The 22,912-nt window shown below is 35.6% G+C and overlaps 1 protein-coding gene across 1 annotated transcript; it reads left to right on the top strand.

Moving 5' to 3' along the window:
* The first annotated feature begins 11,148 nt into the window (after positions 1-11,148).
* LOC145797196 (26S proteasome non-ATPase regulatory subunit 2 homolog A-like) lies at positions 11,149-12,223 on the top strand. The gene is made up of 3 exons (XM_082883783.1): positions 11,149-11,550; positions 11,646-11,705; positions 11,806-12,223. Exons 1-3 carry the CDS (start codon positions 11,362-11,364, stop codon positions 12,133-12,135), a joined length of 579 nt encoding a protein of 192 aa, XP_082739909.1. The 5' UTR covers positions 11,149-11,361; the 3' UTR covers positions 12,136-12,223.
* Positions 12,224-22,912: the final 10,689 nt, after the last annotated feature.

Here is a 22,912-nt window from a genome sequence, read left to right as displayed (position 1 = left end):
TAGGAAGTACCGAACCACTGAAAACTGAGGCTTGGGTTCAGAAACTGAGAAAATAGGTCAAGTGTTCTTCGAAAAATACTTTCCCCAATGCGTCCAAGATAGGAAAGTATCCGAGTTTGAACAACTTGAGTAAGGTGATAAGATTGTGGTCGAATACGAGGTAAAATTTACCCCGCTACTTCGATAGGCATCCCTCATGTTAGATACTGTCTACCAAAGAATAGAAAAGAATTGAAGGTGGGCGTGACCTAGATGTGTTTGACTGACTTGACGTGCTAAAACCCAACAAAGCATGTAGATGTCCTGGATAGAGTATTAATGCCTGAGACAACGTAGCAGCATTGAAATATCCAAATCAACATCGTCAACCGAACCAGAAAGAATGAAACGGAAGTAACAGGAAGTGAAAATGACCACTGTGAATGGAAAACCTCGGGCAATAGCCCTGACCAATGATATACCTATCTGTACCGATTGTGGGAAATAACATTGGGGTGTTGCCACCGCCTGTCTGAAACTCGCTTTAGACGTGGACAGGGAGGACACTTGCCTAAATCTTGCCCACGAACTCAACCGAACGACATTGAGTCTAAATCTAGACCCTAGTTCCAGAGAATGCTCAGAACACTGAAATGACTGACGCGGGTATTACCTTAATTATGTGTAATTGCCTATACGAACATTTGTGTGGGAATCGTACATTCCTTAATCCGATAAAGACTGTGAACATACTGACTGAACCAACTGAATTACTGAAATTATGAACCCTATACTATGAGAATTGTCAGGACTTGTGACCAACGAGAGTTTACTGAGTTAGGTCCTTGTATCATATGGCAATAACTGAATGTGAACTATTAAGCATGACCTTTTGAACTGTGCTAGAACTGTTGAACGTGGGAACACCTTATGACTGACTGTAATTCGAGAAGTCTGTACAGCTATGATTCGGACTGAACTGTTATATATTGACGGACATCATTAAATGATCGGACCCTTGAACTCGAATTATATACGTGAACTGTTTGTGTGTGGGACTTCTGAAATTAAGAACCCATATTAGCTTGTAAAGATGAACTACTGCGTATGAATTTGCGAACGATTGCTCACATGCTAATTGATTTTAGACTCACACCTATACATATGTTCCCATGCTTGTGATACTATTAGGACTGTCAGGTATGGACTGTGGTTAATGAGTCTTTCGAGATCTACTAATTGATGCGGACTATGTACAACACCGTAACGCCTTATGTTAACAATTACCTATGCTATGAAAACTGTTTGGACTCATGTACATGTTCGCATACCTTTGCTTAAGAATGTTACTAGACTGGGTAGACTTATGACTGTACCTTTGCTCGAACTGATTGGTATATAATTTGTTGATAACTTAACCGTTGGGACCACGACTCCAAAATTGTGTGATTGCATAGACCCCGACTAATGAACTCTTGACTGTGAATCGTGATTGTGGAAAACTGACATGACTGTTTGAATAGACCTGCGAGCCTATGCTCTAGTGACTATATGACTGATTTGGAACCCTCGTAGGGCAACTCCCTATTATGTGTCCGAGAATCTCGCGTAATGTATTACTGTATGCCATATGCCTATAAGAAGGATTTATTTGGAAGTTGCTATACTGACTGTGATGTTTACCTCTCGATGTGACTAACTGCATTGCCTGTAAACTTAATGGGAGGAACACGTTGTATATGACTTGTACTGCTTCGATATGAATTATAATGATACCAGACCCTGATGTAAGTTTGACAATAAATGGACTCAGACTAATTGTGAAACTACTGACTGTGTACTGAAATGACTGGAGTATGAACTTCTGTACCTCATCTGGAGATGATAAGAATGAAGCTGCTACCCGATCTGATCTGATAGAACTGTGGGTTGATGAAACCCTTTGTGTAACTAATAGAACTTCTGTTTGATGCTTGTGCTTCGAACTCTTACTTATTATGATTGGACAGAACTTACATCTGAAATGACCTAGTCGAACTTTCATCGACTTGAGAAAACTCTTATTGAGAGCTATTACCTGATTTGTTTCCAATATGAGGAAAACTGGGTACATGCCATGTGATTAATCACCCGGTATTACCATATAACTATGAACTTGTTTGATTAGGGAATGATTGTTTTGGCGATTACCGTACTTCAGAACTGATGGTATTTGTTGACAGCAAACTAGTCTTGATTATAAACCCTCACTATCTGGAAGTATATGAAATCAGTATGACTGCTTCCGTATTGATACGTAGTATGATCGAATCTGTAAGAACTGAAACTGATGAATAGTATGTGAATGATTACTTCAGAACCCTGCCTACTGTAATGGGAGTAATGTACAAATTCGCCTTATGTTTCCACTAACTCCTGAATGAACTGGACTGACTGTGATGGATTACCGAATTGGGGACAAATTGAACAAAGACCAGATGAACGACTCAGAAGTGAATGAATTGAATCTCTGTAACTTAACTGGGGAAATTACTTATGAAATGAGGCCAGTGCAATCTATAACCCCAATAAGTACTTGATATAAGTAGTGTGATTACTACTACAGTAAAGTCGTGTGCAACTGTATCCATGTTCTGTGTCACGAAATAAGTTTTGTTTTCTGAAATGCTATATGCTGTATACTGATTAAGTGTTCAACCTCTGATACGTACTCGTGACTCTTAATATTATGTGGTATATGCTAGCTGCCTGGTATTGGAGGTTCCTTATGGAACTTATATTTGTCTGCACTCTGTTACCCGTACCGGAGGCCTCGTCACAAGGGCTCAGCTTCTGTTCTGTATATGAATCTGTTCCTGACTCTAAAACCTGACCAGGTATAAGACTCCATTATAATTCGGACCCTAATCTCTGTATGCGATTTATGATTCCGTTTCTGTGCACTGCTAAGATTTAGATTGGGTCATGAAACTGTTACGAATATGATTATGCTAAAGAGTGAAAGCTACTGTTATGTTAGGCATTATCTCTGCTGCCGTATGTTAATTCGAGTTTGGAGGACCAAACTCTTTTTAAGGAGGGGAGAATGTAACAACTCTCATCACTGATCACTGATTGACCATTGATTACTGATACTGTCACTGATTACTGCTAAACTGAGACTGACTGAATTCTGAAACTGATCGATCGACGGTATCTGTTTAATTGCATGTCTATCTGTTTGACTGTTGAACTATCTGTTCATGTTTTAATGTTTAAAGTGCGAATTGAAGGCCTTATCGGCGGCCGAACCAGAAACCGATTAGTGTTTCATGATCATCATAATTTATGTGATCTTATAGTGTAATTATCTGAAAACTGATTAAGTATGATTAAATTAGATTAAAATGAGTTAAATTACAATAGTTGCCTTATTTACCTTATTGCCATTGTTAGTGGGCCTTTTATTTATGACATGTTAGAGCCTTTGTATGCTTGAAACAAACATTTTGCTCAGCTCATTCCTTGCTCTTGCCGACTAGAGAGAGAGATAAGGGAGAGAGTTGGATTTCATCTCATTTTGCTTGGTCTTGCTTGGAAATTAAGGGGATTGAAGTATAGATTTCATATTTAAGCTTCTACACTTAATGTACAAGACTTAGGTAAGAATTTCATCTTTTCATTCTTGTATTCAAACTAGTTCTTGCATGCTCCATGTTAATTGAAGAGTTGAGTCAAGAATTGGCCTCTTAATGTTGAATTGAAGCTTAAGGCTTGCATGCATGTATGTATTTTGAAGTTTAGAGGTTGTAGTTCATAATTCCTCACATGCATGTTCATGTCTTGAGAGTAGATCATGAATTCATCATGTTTTTGGAAGTTTAGACTCATTTGAACTTACTTTGGAGCTTTGAAGTTGATTAAAGCCATGCATGTCACATTTGAGTTGTTGTTCTTGAACCTTGGTTTGAAATCATGTTTAATTGAACTACCTTTGGGCTTTGATTTCTCAAATTGATCTTTGAAACATGTTGTATTATGAGTTTTGAAGTGTTTTCCAGAAAATTAGCCCAAAAGGATCGAATTTGATGCATTGGAACTTGATTTGAGCATTGGAGTTCAAATCTGGATTTTCCAGATTTTGGTCTCCCGCTCGAGCGGGGAAAGTGGCGCTCGAGCGGGGAATTCGAGCTCCCAGCATCTTGCACCGTTTTACAGTCCGCTCGAGCGGAGTAATGTACGCTCGAGCGTAGACCTTTGTCAGCATTTCCGCTCGAGCGGAGAAACCCACGCTCGAGCGGGACTCTGATTTTCTGAAAATGTTTTCTGAGTACATCTTTGCATCCTCATCCCATTCTAGGCATTCTTAGGCCTAGTTTAAGACATCTTAATGAGGATATAGATGTAGAACACACCGAGGCATTAGGGGTTAAGTTATTATCTTTCCCAACTGTGTAGCTTAGTGTGTGTTCGATCTGTTGACTGTGTAGGGTTGACTTCCGAGGAGACGCTCTAGCTTACTATAGCCCAGAACTCTGTGAGTAACATTTGTGTAAAGATATGTTCAAAATGATTATCTTCTGAACAATTAAACTGAACTGTTTCTGAACTGTTATTGTTAACTGAATGAATGAATGTATGACCTATATTCTGAACTGTATTGTGGCATCCTTAGCAACTACTGCTTACTGTTACTGTTACAGAGATCTCTGTCGGTTCCCATGTTGGAACCACTACTGTTTACTGATATGATGGCCATCATTCACTGTTTGGTCTATTAAGACCTGGTCTATTAAGACCTACTGTACTGTTTAGCTACTGGATGTACCACATATGACTGTTATAATCTGTGAAACTTGGAGCAAAGTGCTGTACAGAACTAAGTGCTACAGAGTGAGTCACCTCTAGAGTCTGTGCGAGACACCTCTTGAATCCATAAGAACTGTACTGTTTTCTGAAATGCTACTGTACTGTTACTGTTACTGTACTGCTACTGTACTGTTACTGTTATTGTACTGCTACTGCACTGTTACTGTTATTGTACTGCTACTGCACTGTTACTGTTACTGTACCGCTACTGTACTGTTACTGTTACTGTACCGCTACTGTACTGTTACTGTTATTGTACTGCTACTGCACTGTTACTGTTACTGTACCGCTACTGTACTGTTACTGTTACTGTACCGCTACTGTACTGTTACTGTTACTGTACTGCTACTGCACTGTTACTGTTACTGTACCGCTACTGTACTGTTACTGTTACTGTACCGCTACTGTACTGTTACTGTTACTGTACTGCTACTGCACTGTTACTGTTACTGTACCGCTACTGTACTGTTACTGTTACTGTACTGCTACTGTACTGTTACTGTTACTGTACTGCTTGTACTGTTACTGTTACTGTTACTGCTACTGTACTGACACTGCTACTAGTACTGCTAACGGATGTGCCACGTACGATTACTATGATTTCTAAATGACTGTTACGGCATCAATATGAGCCACAAACCGACTGACCGATATACTGAATCAATGAACTGTTTAAATATTGAAAAGACATTCATCCTAAACCTCTTTACGTATTATGTTATTCACTGGGCTTTAGCTCACTGCTCATATATATATGTAGGTGTTCAGGCACTGGACCGCTGCTAGGAGCGTCAGGCAAGCTTTTGTTTTATCAGCCAACCACTGTGCCTCACTGTGAGGTTCTAAGCCGTTCAAGCTTCGGCTTTGGGGTGTTCTAATATTCCCCGTCTGTCCCTGTAACTGTTTTGTTTACTGTATAGACTGTATAGACTATTACTGTACCGTTTATTAGGGATTAGATCCCTGTTCTGAATGATTGTACTTGTATGTGTAGACTGTCACAGCTCATTGGACATTGTTTATTTACTGTATTGGCTTCCGCCAGGCCCTGTACTCTGTTTTACTGTGTTACTGTTCTGCAGGCCTTTGGTAATCTCGGATTACTGGCCGGTTACGGTGCTAAACCCATAGGGCCGGGTTTGGGTCGTGACATTGAAGGATGGTTGGGGAAGTAATGGAGGGTTGTGGACAGTTCCAGAATATAGCATTAGCAATGGCTGTGGTGATGGTGGCAATAATATCAAGGTAAAAGAGGAAGTAGTATTTCAAGGTGGAGGAGGAGAGGAGTGGAAGTTAGGGAAAAGAGAAGCTAGTGTGTTGAGGTACAAGGAGAAGAGGCAGAACTGGCTTTTCTTCAAAGGTATCCGTTATGAAGTTCGAAAGATCAACGCAGAGAAGCGTCCTCGTATGAAGGTAAATAAACATTATATATATATGTAATTAATCTATCATGTTTAAATGTTTTAGCTATTGCAAATGATTTTGATAGTGTTTTTCTTTTCAGTATCATTTCTTCACTTTTTTGCAGGGGCAATTTGTGAAGAGAAGTTGAAAAATTATAAAATGTGACATGTTAAATTGTAGTCATCATAAAGATTAAAGAGCATGTTCTTTTGTGTGCATCTTTTTCTTCTTTTTTTTTTTGGTGGTTTTTTTCAGGTTGCTTGTTACATTGTAAAGGAAGTGATAAATGGCATGGCAAGCCCAAAAAAAACACATTGCCCCCAAGAAAAAAATTAAAATTGTAGAGGTATTGTAAAATTCTGCAGAATAAACCAAAAGAATAATACATGCATTAGATCTGACAGTTTGAGTTAATATTACCTATCGATGCATTTTTAGTCTGTATTGGTTTGTAGGTAGAAAATGAGTAGAAAAAGGGTGGTTGAGCTGTATAACATTTTTCTGTTACTGTATAAAGGTCTAATGTGCTTTTAAAAAAAGGTTGTACTTTTTTATAACATTATGTCAATATAAAACAAATGTTTTATACTAGCCACTTAAATGATGTCTCAATGTTCTTAATTGATTTACAAAGTGCACACATTATAAGAAAAAGTTACTATTTTTTTGTGGCATGTTATGCAATTTCCTTGCTATTTTATCTTTTGGTTAAATCTGGATAACTTTAGCCCTGTAGCCGTCACTGCCAAACCTCTAACCACCTCCCTAAAATTGTTCACTTTGATAAAATGAAATGTTGCTTTTATGGAAATTCATGGTGAACCTGTGATAGGGCTGTGATCAATGAATTCAAAAAAATTAAAATGTGAACACGACAATAGACCTTTTCATTAACAGTCATTACCGTGTTGTAATGCGGGTTGCAGTAGTAGTCAAGTGTATTTTAGATATAAACGGATCATAGACTTTCAATGTGATCATGGGGCCTTCCACCTCCTCTAAGAAATTTTTTTTGTAATTCGTTGAAATTTCTCATTTAGACCAACCATATATTAGGCATTTTTGTCATTTGTGTTTTGGTAAAGATAACGATGGTGCAAAACTTTCACAATAGGACCAGCAGGAATTGTTATTCTCTGAGTTGATATATATCATGTTTGTCTCTGCAAAAGGCTTTTTAGTGTTTGTCTCTGTCATTTCCTTTCTTTACAATTGCCTTTCATGTCTTTTAGATCTATTTTTAGTGAGTAATATGCTTTAGCCTGTAGGAATATACTTGTTCTCCTCAAAGATGATGTTATATCAGACTGTACATCGTAGGACCATAAACATGAAGAATCACAAGGCCCGTTTGACAAAGCCTGTCTGTTTGGCTAGTTGGAAATTGACATCACTGAGAGAAAATCAGGTAAGGTAATACTATAATGTACCAATAGAATTTATATACAAATATTTAATATAGAATAATATATTTTATTTATATCTATTCATTCGAAGTCAAAAAGCTGGTTGGTGTTAACAGAAAATTATAGGCAAATTAAAAACAAATAAATAAAGTGAAGAGACGAGATTATTGCTAGAACAAATATTCAGTCATAACCGATTAACATATTGATGGTGAAGTTGAAAGTCACCATCCCAAAAGAAGAAATATGGAAGGGGGTTTTGTTACAAGCCATCCATTTCATCTTGAAATTGAGAAGGCAAAGAAGATGCTAAAGGTAAAAAACTGAGATGTATCCTACAAAAAAAAAATAAAATAAATAAATAAATAAAATCACTTTGTTAACCTGATTGTTTGGCACTAAGTGCTTGAATGAACAAGCACTTAGTAATGAAATTGAAAAGCTAGTAGATGCAATTATTGAACAATGAACAAGCACTGATTAGCAATACAAATGGTAAATTATTATTTGTAATAGACTTTGAAAGATTTGATTATGATAAATTAAAATCTTACAAATTATTCATGAAGACGTGTCATGAATTTCCCAGCCAAATTCATGGAATTTAGACCTATTTAAGGCCATTGCATATTTTGCAGTTGCTCTATGACCATTACCTAAACTAAAATTATTTTTCGTGGATTGCAATTCTATTTGATAACAGACATGTTCTCACACAGCTTGGCCCCTCAAAGATTTGTAATGAAAGTAAATAAACTTGTAAATGGGCAATTTGGTTGGGCAAGATAACTATTTGAATATGCTGGCTCTATTTTGGTTCATCACTTCTCTGATGATCATTCATATCAAAATGAGTTTTTTTTTTTTTTTTTTTGGGTTCATTTGCCTCGAACTTCTTTGAGATAATGAGAATTAAGTTATAGCCCCATTTCATACAAAAAAAGATTTTGTGGCAATGTTTAAATAAATAATTTGATTATTGTTATGTGACTATAAATAACCAGATGTGCTTCTAATTTTTTAATATTTATTTTGGTTGTCATGATTACTCCTTACAATTCACATTGTGAAATTTTTGCAATCATGGGTGCAATTGCTGACAATAGAGTGTGAGCCCTGTGAAGCATCTTGAATCATCCCGTTTCATTACCATCACAAAATAACAGGAAGATATAATCAATTGGAGTGAGCCCTCCACACCGCACACATCTCTTTTATTGTCTCGGCAATTATTTTTGGTAGTTACTGTCATTTTCCTCACTGTAAGATTAGATTAGATTAGAGGTAGAGAGGTGTCTTTGTTCACTTTTTGATTCTGTGCTTATTCTCTGTCCCTACCATTAGCAATTTGGGCCCGCCCTTAGACATATATGGCTGGCAGTATGCGGTGGTTGTGCGGTAGGGGCCTGGTTTACCGCTAGCCTATGTCGCCCCCACTTGCAATACTTGTTTTTTATGCAAACAAAATACTATCATTGGTTGAATTGTAGAAGATAAATTGATCATTGGTTGTGTATGAAATTTCATTAGATTTTGATGTTTGATTTAGTCCATGGAAAAACCTGTTTGCATTATGCTGCTTTCTATGGCCATCTAGATTGCCTACAAGCTATTCTTTCTGCTACCCTTTCCACATCTGTTGCACATTCCTGGTGACCCTCTCTCTCTCTCTCTGCACACACACACTCATATATGCTTGTGTGTAGAGAATATCCATGAAGTTGCTAAAGCTGTGGTTGTTTTGTTTGGTTTGATTTGGAGTTGATGGCAGGGAATTTGCAAGGTTTGTGAATATAAGAGATAAAAATGGAGCAACCCAATTGCACTTGGCAGCCCGACAAGGATGGCCGGGGTGCGTTCATATGTTGTTAGACAGTGGGGCTCTTGTTTGTGCATCTTCTAGAGGATATGGGTAAAACTCTCTTATTGAAGGTTTTCTAGTGTAATGTCATAGCATTCTTAATTTGTCATTAATATTTATAAGAGTCCTGTTTGCAGTTTCCCTGGGATTATATCACTTCATTTTGCAGTTCGTGGGGGTTCATTGGATTATGTTCGGGAATTACTTGCTTGGGGGGCTGATAGACTTCATAGAGATTCATCTAGGTAAACTTTTTATTTTTAATTTTTAATTTTTTTAGTTTTTAATTTTTTTAGTTTTTCTTTCTTTCCTGACTTTAGAAAGAACTATATGATAATTGATGCAGACCAGATCCACTGATATACGGAGAAGGTGATTTCAAGGTCTTTGATGCTGAAATTAGTTTTGAATACTCAATATGGAATTAATGTTATAGCAGTGTCTGAACCCCCTTGTTATTCCCTTTCTATGGAGTTGAATGTGCTACAATCTACGTATTTCTAGTGTGGTTAAACAATATTAGCCATCATGCTCAATCATAACGAAAATCGAGAGTAATTGGTTCCTATTGAGATTGTTGACGATGACATGATGGCATTAAAGAATTTGGATTGAGGCTTTGACAAGTATGGTTTAACAAAAGATATGGTTGACACCTAAGAAGGAGCAACTTCAGTGGGCTTGTATAATGGTTGCTATTGCAAAATTATATGGTGGCTGCACCTAAGAAATCCTCTCTAGTGGCCTGCCAAAAGGTCTGTTAAAAACTTATATTGCCAAATCTTGTGCATCATTTGTGCCAACTCAACTTACCTAAGAGAGGGTTTTGATCCAATGGTCTGGATGTGAGACATCCATCGGACAGAATTAAGCAATGATCTAGATGTGCCAAAATGGCATTTGCACCATTGGAACAACATTGCTAAAAAAATGACATTTTGACATTTTCCTTTTGGCAATCACCACTGGAGTTCCACTGAACTTTTGACATAGTTGCACTTGAAATTTTTTTTTTGCTATTTTTCTGTTTTTAATACTTCCAATATTGTGGGAACTTTGCTCTATTTGTATTTTAAATGAGTGGAGACATTAGCTTCGAATGTTTTGTGAATGAAACGATTGTTACCAGCTGATATCTTGGCAGGAGGATACCTTACATGGTTGCTCTGAGGCACAAGCATGCAGCATGTGCAGCATTATTGAACCCGTCAGCTCCAGATCCTCTCATATGGCCATCACCATTGAAGTTCATTACCGAGCTTAATCCAGAGGCAAAAGCATTGTTAGAGAGGGCACTAATGGAGACAAACAAGGAAAGGGAAAAAACCATCTTGAAGGCGATAGTCTACTCACTTCCATCGCCTTTGCATTCTGAAGCTGCGGCTAGTGACATTATGTATGAGGTAAATTGTTTTCCACTAAACCTGTAGTTTCTAGTTGACACACTGCATGACTGATCACTGATTCAGATGTAATCATCCTTTATCCAGGTTTTTTTTCTTTTAATTTCTGATTTGAATGTTGGATTTTAATGACTCCTCTTTACCAAAGCTTTCTATGCAAACAAGTACAACTACCTACAACTGCAATTGACAGTATTTTCTAACAGACTGATGATGAAGTTTTCTTACCTTGTAAATTTCTTTGCAGGCAACAAATAGTGGACTTGGTTTTCTTTACCAAAGCTTACTCTTAATGGTATTGGGAAAGAGCCAGTCGCTAAGTGGTGGTGGTCCTGGGTGGAATAGATAGGAGCTAAAAAGGCGAGGTTTGAACATCCAAACTAAAATAAGAGTGCTGGGGTAAATACCATTGGGCTAAAAAGCCCTTGGCTAGGAGTAAACAATTGAGTAGTGAGGTTCCATGGTTAACAAGAAGGGAGAAACCCATCAGGGACCAGCTATACTTGGAATTGCTATGGTAGCAATGGCTGAAGAATTGGGACTTGAAATGGCTATTCGCTCATTAGAGCATCTATTACAGTATGGAGAGCAGAATATCCGAAGGGCTGTTCCTTTGGCTCTTGGTCTTCTTTGTATATCAAACCCTAAGGTAAATTATCCTGTGATATTTTCCAAGCTGAGCAACCTTGGAACTGGTGTTTGAATTGCAGTTGAGCTAATTTATGAATTGGATGTTCTGACCAGGTCAATGTTATGGATACATTAAACAGACTTAGTCACGATACAGATACAGAAGTAGCAATGGTATTCTCTCTTTCATATAATATATTAGGACTATAGTTAGTATTATCGATTCCTTGTTAGTTACAGCCTAAATCTTGACATATTTATCTGGATTCTACAGGCTGGCGTCATCTCCTTAGGGTTGATTGGTGCTGGAATCAACAACGCTAGAATAGCTGGCATGCTTTGCAATCTTTCGAGTTACTACTACAAAGAAGCTAGCCTCCTTTTTTGTGTAAGTTTCTCTTGGAATTTGTTCCACAGTGCATCTCAAATTTTCTTTCTTTCTTTTATTTTTATTTTTATTTTTTATTTTTTTAAGGGGTTCTGTTTTAATGATTTGTGTTGGCCACTTGTGCTGGTACGAATTGCCCAGGGTCTTGTACATTTGGGAAAAGGCTTGTTGACTCTTGCTCCATATCATTCTGAGCGCTTTTTGCTATCCCCGTAAGTGTTTCTTCTCCCCCATATTAACTTTTCAATTTTAGGGTGTGGGTTAGAACTGATTCACATACATACATATCCAGCGGAAGATGAGCAAGTTTCAACAATGGGAGACTTCTTCCAAAGTGGTAGTTTTCACATCAGGACTGACCCATTAATTGGGATGTTTCTGTTGAATCTAAAGGTTTTTTGTTAGAATTTTGATGGCACCTAAGCTAGTCCATGTAGTTTAAACCTACCATTTCAAGTGGTTCATTCCGCTTTTAGTTAATATCCCGTATACAGGGGAACAATGGTTTGTTTCCCATTTAAGAGATTTATTTTTGAAAGAAGAATTATTCCACATTATTTATGTGATGGAATTCTAGAAATGAATCAATAGCATTCATATGGAATTTCCAAACACACTAGAAACAAACAAAAAATTCGTCATCCTACGAGCATCTTTTGTATAAGAGAAGTTTTGGTCTTAGATATAGCCGAGTGTTGGAAGAGGATTCAATCAGATGATCCAAATAAGTTCAGCTTACAGCTCTGTTGGGTTAAGAATGGTGTCAAATGCTTCATGCATTCACTTCTTCGACAGGGTAAATCATTCAGTAGAGCTAAAGGAATATATGATCTGTATTGTCTGCAAAGTTTGTTTACTGTTGTAATCTGTAATGTGGCTATTTTGTCCAAAGCTGTTAAAAGGCTGTCATGTGGAGTAAAACATTTTTATTTATAAAAAAATAATAAATAAATAAATAAATAAATAATTTGTGGGATAAAGCATATTGGGAGACAGGGTTACAAATATGAAGTTTTTAGATTATGATCTAGCCTTCTTTTCTGCAATTAAATGAATAAATAAATTTTAGTATCTGTGAGGAGAAGTATTTTTAAGTCATACCTCTGGCTTTTCTGTCGGCTCACTTTCTGTATGTATTTCATCTTTTTCTTCTAGAACGGCACTGGCTGGAATAGTAACCTTACTGCATGCATGTCTTGGTATGAAAACGATCATATTGGGGAAATATCATTATGTTCTTTACTTCCTCGTTTTGGCAATGCAGGTTTGGTCTCAGTTTATAACAGTTTGTCTACTTCTATCTCACTCTCTATTGCTTTTAATGATTGGGCTGTTAACACACTACTACTAATGGTTGATTATGTTATATATTTCCTTCAATACTACAGCCAAGAATGCTACTGACAGTAGATGAGAACTTGAAACCTCTGTCAGTACCTGTGCAGGTGGGCCAAGCTGTCGATGTTGTTGGCCAGGCAGGTCGACCCAAGACCATTACTGGTTTCCAGACCCACTCAACACCGGTTCTTCTGGCTGCTGGTGATAGAGCGGAGCTTGCTACTGAGAAGTACTACATTCTATCCCTTGCTAGTGTAGAATTTATTCAAGACTGAAGCCTAGAGAAACAACCAGATCTCATGAGAACGTGGACATAACAAATCACATATTGCAACATAATGCACGTACCATATTGTTCTTTGTGTGAGATACTAAGCATATATTATGACCTGAATGCATTTATTAGCATTTGTTGTAATACTAATGCCATCAAACTTCCTAGCTGGTTTGTTGTCTATTTGGTTTTATAGATCAGTCTGTTGGGTGCATAAATTTCCTCTTATCTTCCTCACCCTCGTGTGACCATCTCCCGATTGATTGCAGACTCCATTGAAGCTAGACCTACTTCCTACAGAAGCTAGAATAAGCGGCAAGGAATACAAGGAGAGAGTTGTTAACAATCTCAAGATTTTAATTGTGCATTACTCGGGTATTTTATTGTAGGGATGGATATATATATATATTTTTCTTTTCTTTCTCCACTAGCAGATGGTGGGGGAAGGAGGTCAATGTTTCTGATCTTGTTTACTGGTACCTTCATTATAGAAGCATTTTGTTGACTTTCTCATGACTAATTTAATGATTTGAGTGTAATAAATTTGCCACTAATGGTTTTGAGTGAAATGATTCGACTTTGTTTCATATTTCAGTGCACCAGTCACATTCTAAAGCAGTGAAGAGAGCCATCAGTGAACATTGTGGTGTATGGACAATCTCAATGCTTAGTTACTTTTACTGTTTCCAGTGCATTGGTATAAGGTTAGCTTGGTAAACATTGTGGTGTACTTGAATTGAGTGTTTTTATATGACTCACTCTCCTAGTGTAAACATGATAGCCAGTGAATTAGTTTGAATTTTTACTTAACTTCTGTTAACCTGATGGCTTAAAAGTTACTAAGAATTGTATAGTTTTGAGGGCTGTTTGAACAATTGATGGATGACAAACATGGTAAACTGATTTCTGAGCATTTTGTATAGTTTTGTTACTGGTTTTGTTGATTTGTTTTCTGACTGTTCTGGTAAATGAGGTAAACTGCTGCGTCAATTCTGATTTGGTTATATGATTTTGTTTGGGTTGCTGAGTTGAAATGGTTTTCTGAACTGGTGATGATCTGTGTTGAATCAGTTTGCTGATCTGCTATACTAATCTGCTATTCTTCTGGTGCTACTGTGATGTTGCTGCTGTTGCTGAGATGCTGTGGTGATGCTGCTGTGATGGTGATTGTTAAGATGAGGTGCTGCGGTGTTGTTGTTGGATGTTTGCTGGTGTTGTTGATGTTTGGAAGGGTGCAGGACTTTTTGTCTAATCTGTAATAGATTAGGTTTTCATTAATGGGGGTTGTCATTAGGTGTAAGTTCGGGCAACTGCTGGTGTTTTGGATGGAAGGGTATGGAGGGGTATTTTGTGTGATTTCATATCAATGTTATTAGTTTGTTATAGTGGTGCCTGAGGGATGCCTCTTGTAAAACTGTAAATCTTTTAAAAAATTATAAATGAGTTTCAATTATTTTTGCCGCTGCAAATTTGTCGTCGTTAAAAAGTAAAGCTTTCTCGACAAATAACTTGTCGGTAAATGTGTAGCCAAAAGTTTATTTTTGTTCACTCATATTGTGTTGCTAAAAGTGTATTTTTTGCCAATGTCAATTTGTCGTTGCCAAAACTAAAGCTTTATCGACAATCAAATCGTTGGCAAATGGCAACATTTACCGACGTAAATGTGTCGCTAAAAGTTACTTTTTTCCACTCATATTGTGTTGGTAGAAGTGTATTTTTTGCCAATGTCAATTTGTCGTTGCCAAAAGTAAAGCATTAGCGACAAACAAATCGTCGGCAAATGGCAACATTTACCGACTTAAATGTGTCGCCAAAAGTTTACTTTTGCCGACGCATATGTTGTTGCTAAAAGTATATTTTTTGCCCATGCAAATTTGTGTCGCGAAAAGTGTCACAATTATCATATTTGAATGACTTTTACCAACACAAGGTAAATTGCCGACGATGGATGGAGGCTTTTAGCGACGACTATGTTCGTCGCTAAAGGTATTACTTTTACCAACGCAATGATCATTTCGTCGGCAAAAACTTTTGCCAACTCACTTTTGCCTACGGGTTGCCAACGTAGCTTTGTGTGTCGGCAAAACTCTTTGCCAACGAATTTACCCTTTTAGCAACATATTTTGTTGCGTTGCGAAAAATGCAATTTCTTGTAGTGATTCCATTTTGCTGTGAAGAATAGGGTGCTGTAGTTTGGTGAATAATGCCATGTTATGCACAAAATTCATTTAATAGTGCATCATATTCGCCACTCCTATCACTTTTAACCATTTTAATGGTTTTACCAAGTTGATTTTCAACTTCAGTTTTGTAGAGTTTAAACATTTCTAAGGCTTCATCTTTACTTTTAAATATACATGACAATATTTTGTGCAATCATCGATAAATGTTATGAAATACTTTTTGCCTTCTCTAGTTTGAACAAATTTAAGATCACAAACATCAATATGAATTAATTCTAGAGGTTTGATTTTTATTTCAACCGATTTAAATGGAGTCTTAGTTAGTTTCACTTCTACACAAATCTCACATTTGTGATTAGGATAAATTTCAAACTTTAGTATATAATCTAAACCAATTAATCTACTCAAAGCATCAAAATTTACATGTTGTAATCTACCATGCCATAAATTTTACTCAATAATATAAGCAAAAGATGTGTTATTCTTATTGATAGCAAGTTTTGGTACAACCGTCATTACATTTAACTTGAAGAGACCATCACTCATGTATCCCTTACCAACATACATACCACTCTTTGTTAATACAAATTTATCAGACTCAAATACAAACCTAAAACCATTTTACTTAACAAAGAACTAGAAACAAAATTCTTTCGGATGTTTGGTACATGCTGTACGTTGTTAATGGTAAGTTCCTTCCTTGATGTCATCTTCAAGATCACTTTTCCTTGTTCAGCCATAGTAGAAGTAGAAGAATTTTCCATAAAAAGTTGTTCACCATTTGTAGCTTCATTGTAAATGTGTCGAGTTGCCCTAGTGTTAATCCACCATTCCTTAGGATTTCCAATCAAATTAGCTTCAGACGCCACAATAGAGAGATTGATGTCATTTACCTCGTTAGAGATGTAATCAAGTTCTGTCACATTGGCTTGATTGGTAGTCTTCTTGCTTGTACTTATGCGATCCTTCTTAGGGCGGCGGCAATCAGAAGCTCGATGTTCGGTCTTGCCACAATTATAGCATTTACCTTTGAACTGTTTATTGCCATTGTTGTCGCTTTGCTTAAGACCATCTCCAGTAAACTTTCTCTTTTTGTTATGTGGTTTGTGCACTTGTTCAACCACATTAGCCTTGGACTCAAAGGGATTTTTACCATTCCTCTTTTTAGCCTTTCGGTTATCTTCCTCAATTCCTAGTCTTACAATCAATTCATGCATGGTTATCTCCTTGCGTTTATGTTTTAAATAATTTTTGAAATCTTTCCAAGCCGGTGGTAACTTTTTCCACCAAAGCAGCAACTTGGAAAGACTCGTTAAGAGACATACCTTTAGAATGAATATCATGCAAAACTAATTGAAAATTTTGAACTTGAGAAATTACCGTTTGGGAGTTTACCATAACTGTTATCCCAGATAGGCAACCCAAGAGGGGGGTGAATTGGGTTATTAAAAATTTCACAATATTAAAAATAACACAATATTCAGAATTTTAATAAATAAAAAAAAACAGAATAATAATTATCAATATAAAAGTAGAAGAGATAGAGAGAGAAAATCAAACACTGCTATTTATAGTGGTTCGGCACGCCAGGCCTACGTCCACTCCCTAAGGAACCTCCTTGAGAATTTCTTTACTATCAATTGAATAAATACACCACCAAGTTTGTGGATTTGGCACAGGACTTACTCTTATCTATTGAGCCTCACTCAACAATAAATGCCTTACCCTTACAAAATCTCTCACAAAAATAAGGAATAAGAATAAGTGGTAATTGAACCCACTTTTACAATAATTCTCTCACAAAGAGTAGATATGAAAGTGTAAGAACAAAAACTAGACTTAGATCTGAAAGTGAAAGAGCAGAATACTCAGAATTTTGGAGCTCACAGAAATATTTTCTCTTCAAGTTCTTGATTTTTCTCCACATCCAACACTTCTATTTATACACAAAAATATAACCGTTGGACGCTCCTTGCTGACGTCATGGCTTACATAAGCACGCTCCTGACGTCATGACTTATATAAGCACGCTCCTGATGTCATCGCTTACATAAGCACACTCTTGATGTCATCGCTTACATAAGCACACTTCTTTGATTTTGAATAGTCAGCAAAAGATAAAAAATAAGACTGATTTTTTCTTTTTATTATTTCAAACATGGAGCCACCATTTTTGTAGACAATTTAATACAAAGTTCACAACTTTTAAACAAACAAATAATTTTCTCCATCTAGTTTATAATATATATATATATAACTCCATCTTTTTCTTCTTATTTGATTATAATATGATATAATCAATGTAATGTAAAAAATTTAATAGCGCACGTGATGTATTCTATTTATATTATATGCAATATATATATATATATATATAATGTTATATATGTTCTGATCAAATATTTGCACACACAGAAAAGTCTCTTTAAATATTATTTATGATGGATCTGAAAATATATGCCCTCTTTAAAATATTGTATATGTTGTAGAGATTTTAAACTAAATATATTCTACCACTCCATATTAATTTTGTCAAAAGAAGACAACTCATTAATATCATATTTGTCAAGATAATACAACCAATCAATCATTTTAATCAATTTTAATTTTGTCAAAAAGTGAATAGTGATCAGCCTAAATTTTCAAAAAGTGAATAGTAAAGTTTTCAAAACTATTTTAATTTTAATTTTGTCAAAAAGTGAATAGTGATCAACCTAAATATTCAAAAAGTGAATAGTAAAGTTTTCCAAAATATTTTTATTATAATATTTAAAAAAAATATATATATATATTTTTAAAAAGATAATATTTTGTGTCAAATAATATGTATATTAAAAAAATCTAAATTGTTACAAATAATATTTTAGACATCATCAAAATTAAATAATATGATTAACAATAACGAAGTCCAGAAATTTACCGACAACAAATTTCTTTGTGCCGGCATTCTCTGTCTTGTATTTTTTCTCCAAAGAATTCCACAATTCTATTGCTGTTTTTAGAGGGCTGTAAACAATATATAGCATGTTGTCAATGCTATTGAGGATGTAGTTTCTCCACAGAAAATTAGAATGTTTCCAGGCGTCTACAGCGACAACAACTTGCCGATCACTTTCATTCTCTCTAAATACTGGAGTCTCTTCATGGAGAAACTGGGCCAGATTTAGAGTTATAAAATAAAATAACATTTTTTGTTGTCATCTCTAAAGCTCAATACCGTTAAATTTTTCCAGTTTTTCTCTATAATTTATTGGAACTTGAACATGGTTCTAGATAGGGACCGGAGTCGGTGTAATGATCGGATTTGGAGTACTACTTTCAACAGCCATAATATCTTATTACAATAAATCCGAAAAAACCAAAACCAAAACCAAATTAATTTCCTAGTTACTAAAACCAGAATATAAATTATAACACAAAATAATTTTACTTTTCTTGTTACTAAAACTAGAAAAATAAAATACCACAATAATTTTCTGTAACACAAATTAATATTCTGCAATTGTTAATGACACAAGTATATTACTACTAGTTGTCAAAGAAAATAAACAGTATATTACTACTATTTGTCAAACAATATATTACTATTATTTGTATTTTCCAACCAGAATATCACTTTGTGAAAGCACAAAAAAATAAATATAATGAAGACACCAAAAATAATATGCCTTAAGATTATTGGACAATCTTCACTGTATTACAAATAAATAATGTTTGTGTACTTAACAACAAACAGAAGAAATAAAGAAAAGGGGAGAGATTGTTTGATTACAAAAATCAAACCAGTAAATAAAAATAAATAAATAAAGAATAGATTTTTATTTTGTTACAAAAACAAAATCAAAATCTGATATAAATAATTAATAAAACAGAAAATAAATTAACAACTTACTTTATTAATTTATCGAATAAAGTTTTGATCAAATCCAGTGTTTAACACTGTGTCCTTAAGACAGATTCGTCCTCTCCACGGTGCTTTCAGATTGTGGACGTCTATCTCTCAGGATAAAATGATCAACAGTAAATAGTAGCAGCATTACACATTATTCACACAATGAACACACTAAGTGTTTACATTCTTTCCCACAAGAAAATTGTATGCAACAAAATGCAGAGAGTATTGACTGAATTAGGGACGGAAATTGGAGTGAAAAAACCAAATGAGGGACTGCCTATTTATATAGGAAAATGGTGGCTGTTTGGTTTGAATTAAGCAGGTACAAAACCTGTTCAGTTTAAATTAAACAGATACATATATGTTTAAACAGGTAAGGCACTGTTTGGTTTGAATTTTAAACAGATATTGAATCTGTTCGGTTTAATTTCAAACCGATTGGAACCTGTTCAAGTGGAGGGAAAATTGGATAGATTTTCGAAATTTAAATTTGAATTCTAGAAAAATTTTATTTTACCAAAAAATAAAATTAAATTCAAATGTTTTTGACTCAAAAAGATAAGTATTAGGCCGGACAAGCCTAACCCAACATCATATCACGCATTCGCGCCTAAGCCCAGCCCAGCTCGCCCGACCGGCCGGATGAACAGCCGTGGCAACGCGCGTGCGTGTTTATTTTTGGGTCCAATGGGTCTAGCCCAATTTGCCCATAATCTCTCCCTTCTACAAACTTAGGGTGCTCCTTGAGGCCTTCCCCAAGTTACAATCCCAAGCTTTATAAACCCATAAAATTCTTCCCACCAAACCAATGTGGGACAAGCCTTTATTCAAACCCTAAGGAATTTTCACCAAAAACTCCATTTCCATGGCGCTCACTTTAGCTTCAATTTTCCATTCACCTAATAATGGTTTTGAGCAACCAAATATGCTGCGTGAATCACAATGCTGCATAGAACGCGTTACTACTTTGACCCGCCAAATTTGTCGCATGGGTCCCACCTAAAAAATAGACCAAAGTTGAGGAAAAATTTGTTTTTTCAAAACTTCCAAAACCCATTTCTAACAGATTATGTATCATTTACAGATATTATGGTAGCTAGAAATGATAAAGACTCACTTTTTCCTTGACCCCCACAACCTCCACAGATATATGTCAGTGAGTGATAGGAGGGAAAAGAAAACAAAAGCAAAAAACAAAATGTAAAAAGTTGGCCAATCCTAATATATTGGGGGTGTGGAGGTCAAGGAAAAAGGGGGTCTCAACCTTTTTCCTATGGCAGCGGTGATATTAATATTGATAAAAAAAAATCTTCAAGTAATGGTGGAGCATTCTTTTAACAAACAATTTGGATGTATACATTATATGAGCTACCTACCTTTGTGCTTTCTTTCATTCCTAGAGACATGAATAGAATGTTTACCTACCATCTTGGGTTTTATTCTTAATGTTAATCTTTCTTCGTCAAATCTAACAGGCAAGAAGGGGCAGGAAGCAGGCGCTAGAGGGTTGACCATGAAATTGGAGGACCAAAATAACCTCGGGCAATTCCAGCACCTAATGCTAATGCTCAGTGTCATGTCAATGCAGGAACCTGAAACAATTCTATTTTATTTTATTCTCTCTTGGCCCTTTCCCCTTTCTCTTCTCAGCGTTTCTTTCCTTCTGCTGCCTAAACATCAATGATTCTTCAAAATTGTATTGTGATGATGGACATGCATATTTGACACATATCAGAAGTTCAACCTAGTCTTGTGAGGATCACCAGGTTATGTAAGAAAATAATTAAAAGGTTACAAGGTCTATGGGCCTAAAAAAGTTAAAACATGGTAAACGAAGAGCTGGTTTTAGATGTCTAGTAATACTACCTATTTTTACTTAAAGAAATACTATCTTTGACATAGCTATTAGCATTTGTGCCCTCAAAAATTAATTTGTTGACTTTATTGATTGATTAAATAAATTATTTGACATTTTATTTTGCACTTTGTATATTATTATTTTAGGTAATGTTATATTTAATGTTACATATGATGTGAACATAAGGTCCCTTGGGTAACATTGTAGAAAAACATGCTAATGGTTAATGAACAAAAAGCTGGGAGTTATGATTTTTCGGTGCCTTGTAGACCCAATTAATGTTCTAGGCTATGGGTGTTGATTGGGCATGACACTACTATGGCCTACACCTATTTTGCTGCTATATGATAGAATGATTAACTCTATCATTGAGGTAGTGACCCTAGGCAAATAAGTGGGTGTTATGCAATAAATACATGCACCGAACATGTTCAGTTTTGAGAACACTTATGGAATGATCACTGTCAGTTTAAAAGGTAGTTCTATTACAATACACTTATTTTCCTTTGACCTGAGAGGCTCGTATAAATTAAGTATTCATTTAACTTTGATATTGTCAATCAGTGATGCCGAACCAAAGGCTATACATGGACATGTTGAGTTATGTGAGTGGTAATTAATTTATATAGGTGCTTAACATGGAATCCACAATTTTCAAAGTGAGAAAGTATATTCAAGCAATTTTTCCTATTAACGTTGGACCAAAAGAAAACCGGCCGGTAATTTTTTCATAAAAATATTTTTATACATATATAATTACAAAAGTACTATTTTTGAAAAATGCTTTTGGAGTCCAATTAGAAAAAAAGAAAAATTTAGAATTCGGTTACATGAGTTAGGCTTTTGATAGTGATAAATTTGTCCATACCTAATAGCTCATGTGGAATATAATTTGGTAGAAGAAAATTTGTGATTAATTGTAAGAAAGGGTCTCACTTGTAATTCTCTATTTTTAGGGGCTTAATTGTAATGTGTTGATGGATATTATTGCAATTAGTGAGAGTTCTATATTATATGTTTAAAAGATAATTAATGAAAAATTGGATAAGTTGTATCCTATATGTTTAAGATAAAAGAGACATCTTTTATTTTATCCCCGCAACTAAAAGATAGAGATCCCTAAGGATCCCACCTACATGCAAACTCTATCATATGTAGTGTATATATATCAGATGTATTTGATACAAAAAATTGGCCATCAGAATTTTTAAGGTTTGTAAAAAATATATACACAAAAATAAATCAAAGAGGGTGCAAGATGAATCACTTTGGAGGCGAGACACTTGGATCGCTTGGTGCGATATTATCAACAACACGCTTGGATTGAGATATTTTAGATTATATAATCAGGTGGTGTTTATTTGAAAAAGTGTTTTTCAAAATAAATTTTTTTTTCACAAACTTTTATTGGTATTAGAGCCACGCCACATTGATTGTATGAATCT

The sequence above is a fragment of the Camellia sinensis genome, chromosome 8 (assembly GCF_055761805.1).
Source record: "Camellia sinensis isolate YWXY chromosome 8, ASM5576180v1, whole genome shotgun sequence".
Classification (NCBI taxonomy): Eukaryota; Viridiplantae; Streptophyta; class Magnoliopsida; order Ericales; family Theaceae; genus Camellia; species Camellia sinensis.
This window is presented reverse-complemented; position numbering and strand designations above follow the sequence as displayed.

Excerpts from the sequence above, each read along its gene's own strand:
- LOC145797196 (XM_082883783.1), top strand. The coding sequence starts at position 11,362 with ATGGTTAACAAGAAGGGAGAAACCCATCAGGGACCAGCTATACTTGGA. Across the intron at positions 11,551-11,645 it reads TTTGTATATCAAACCCTAAG|GTCAATGTTATGGATACATT; the intron begins GTAAATTATCCT and ends TGTTCTGACCAG. Across the intron at positions 11,706-11,805 it reads CAGATACAGAAGTAGCAATG|GCTGGCGTCATCTCCTTAGG; the intron begins GTATTCTCTCTT and ends TGGATTCTACAG.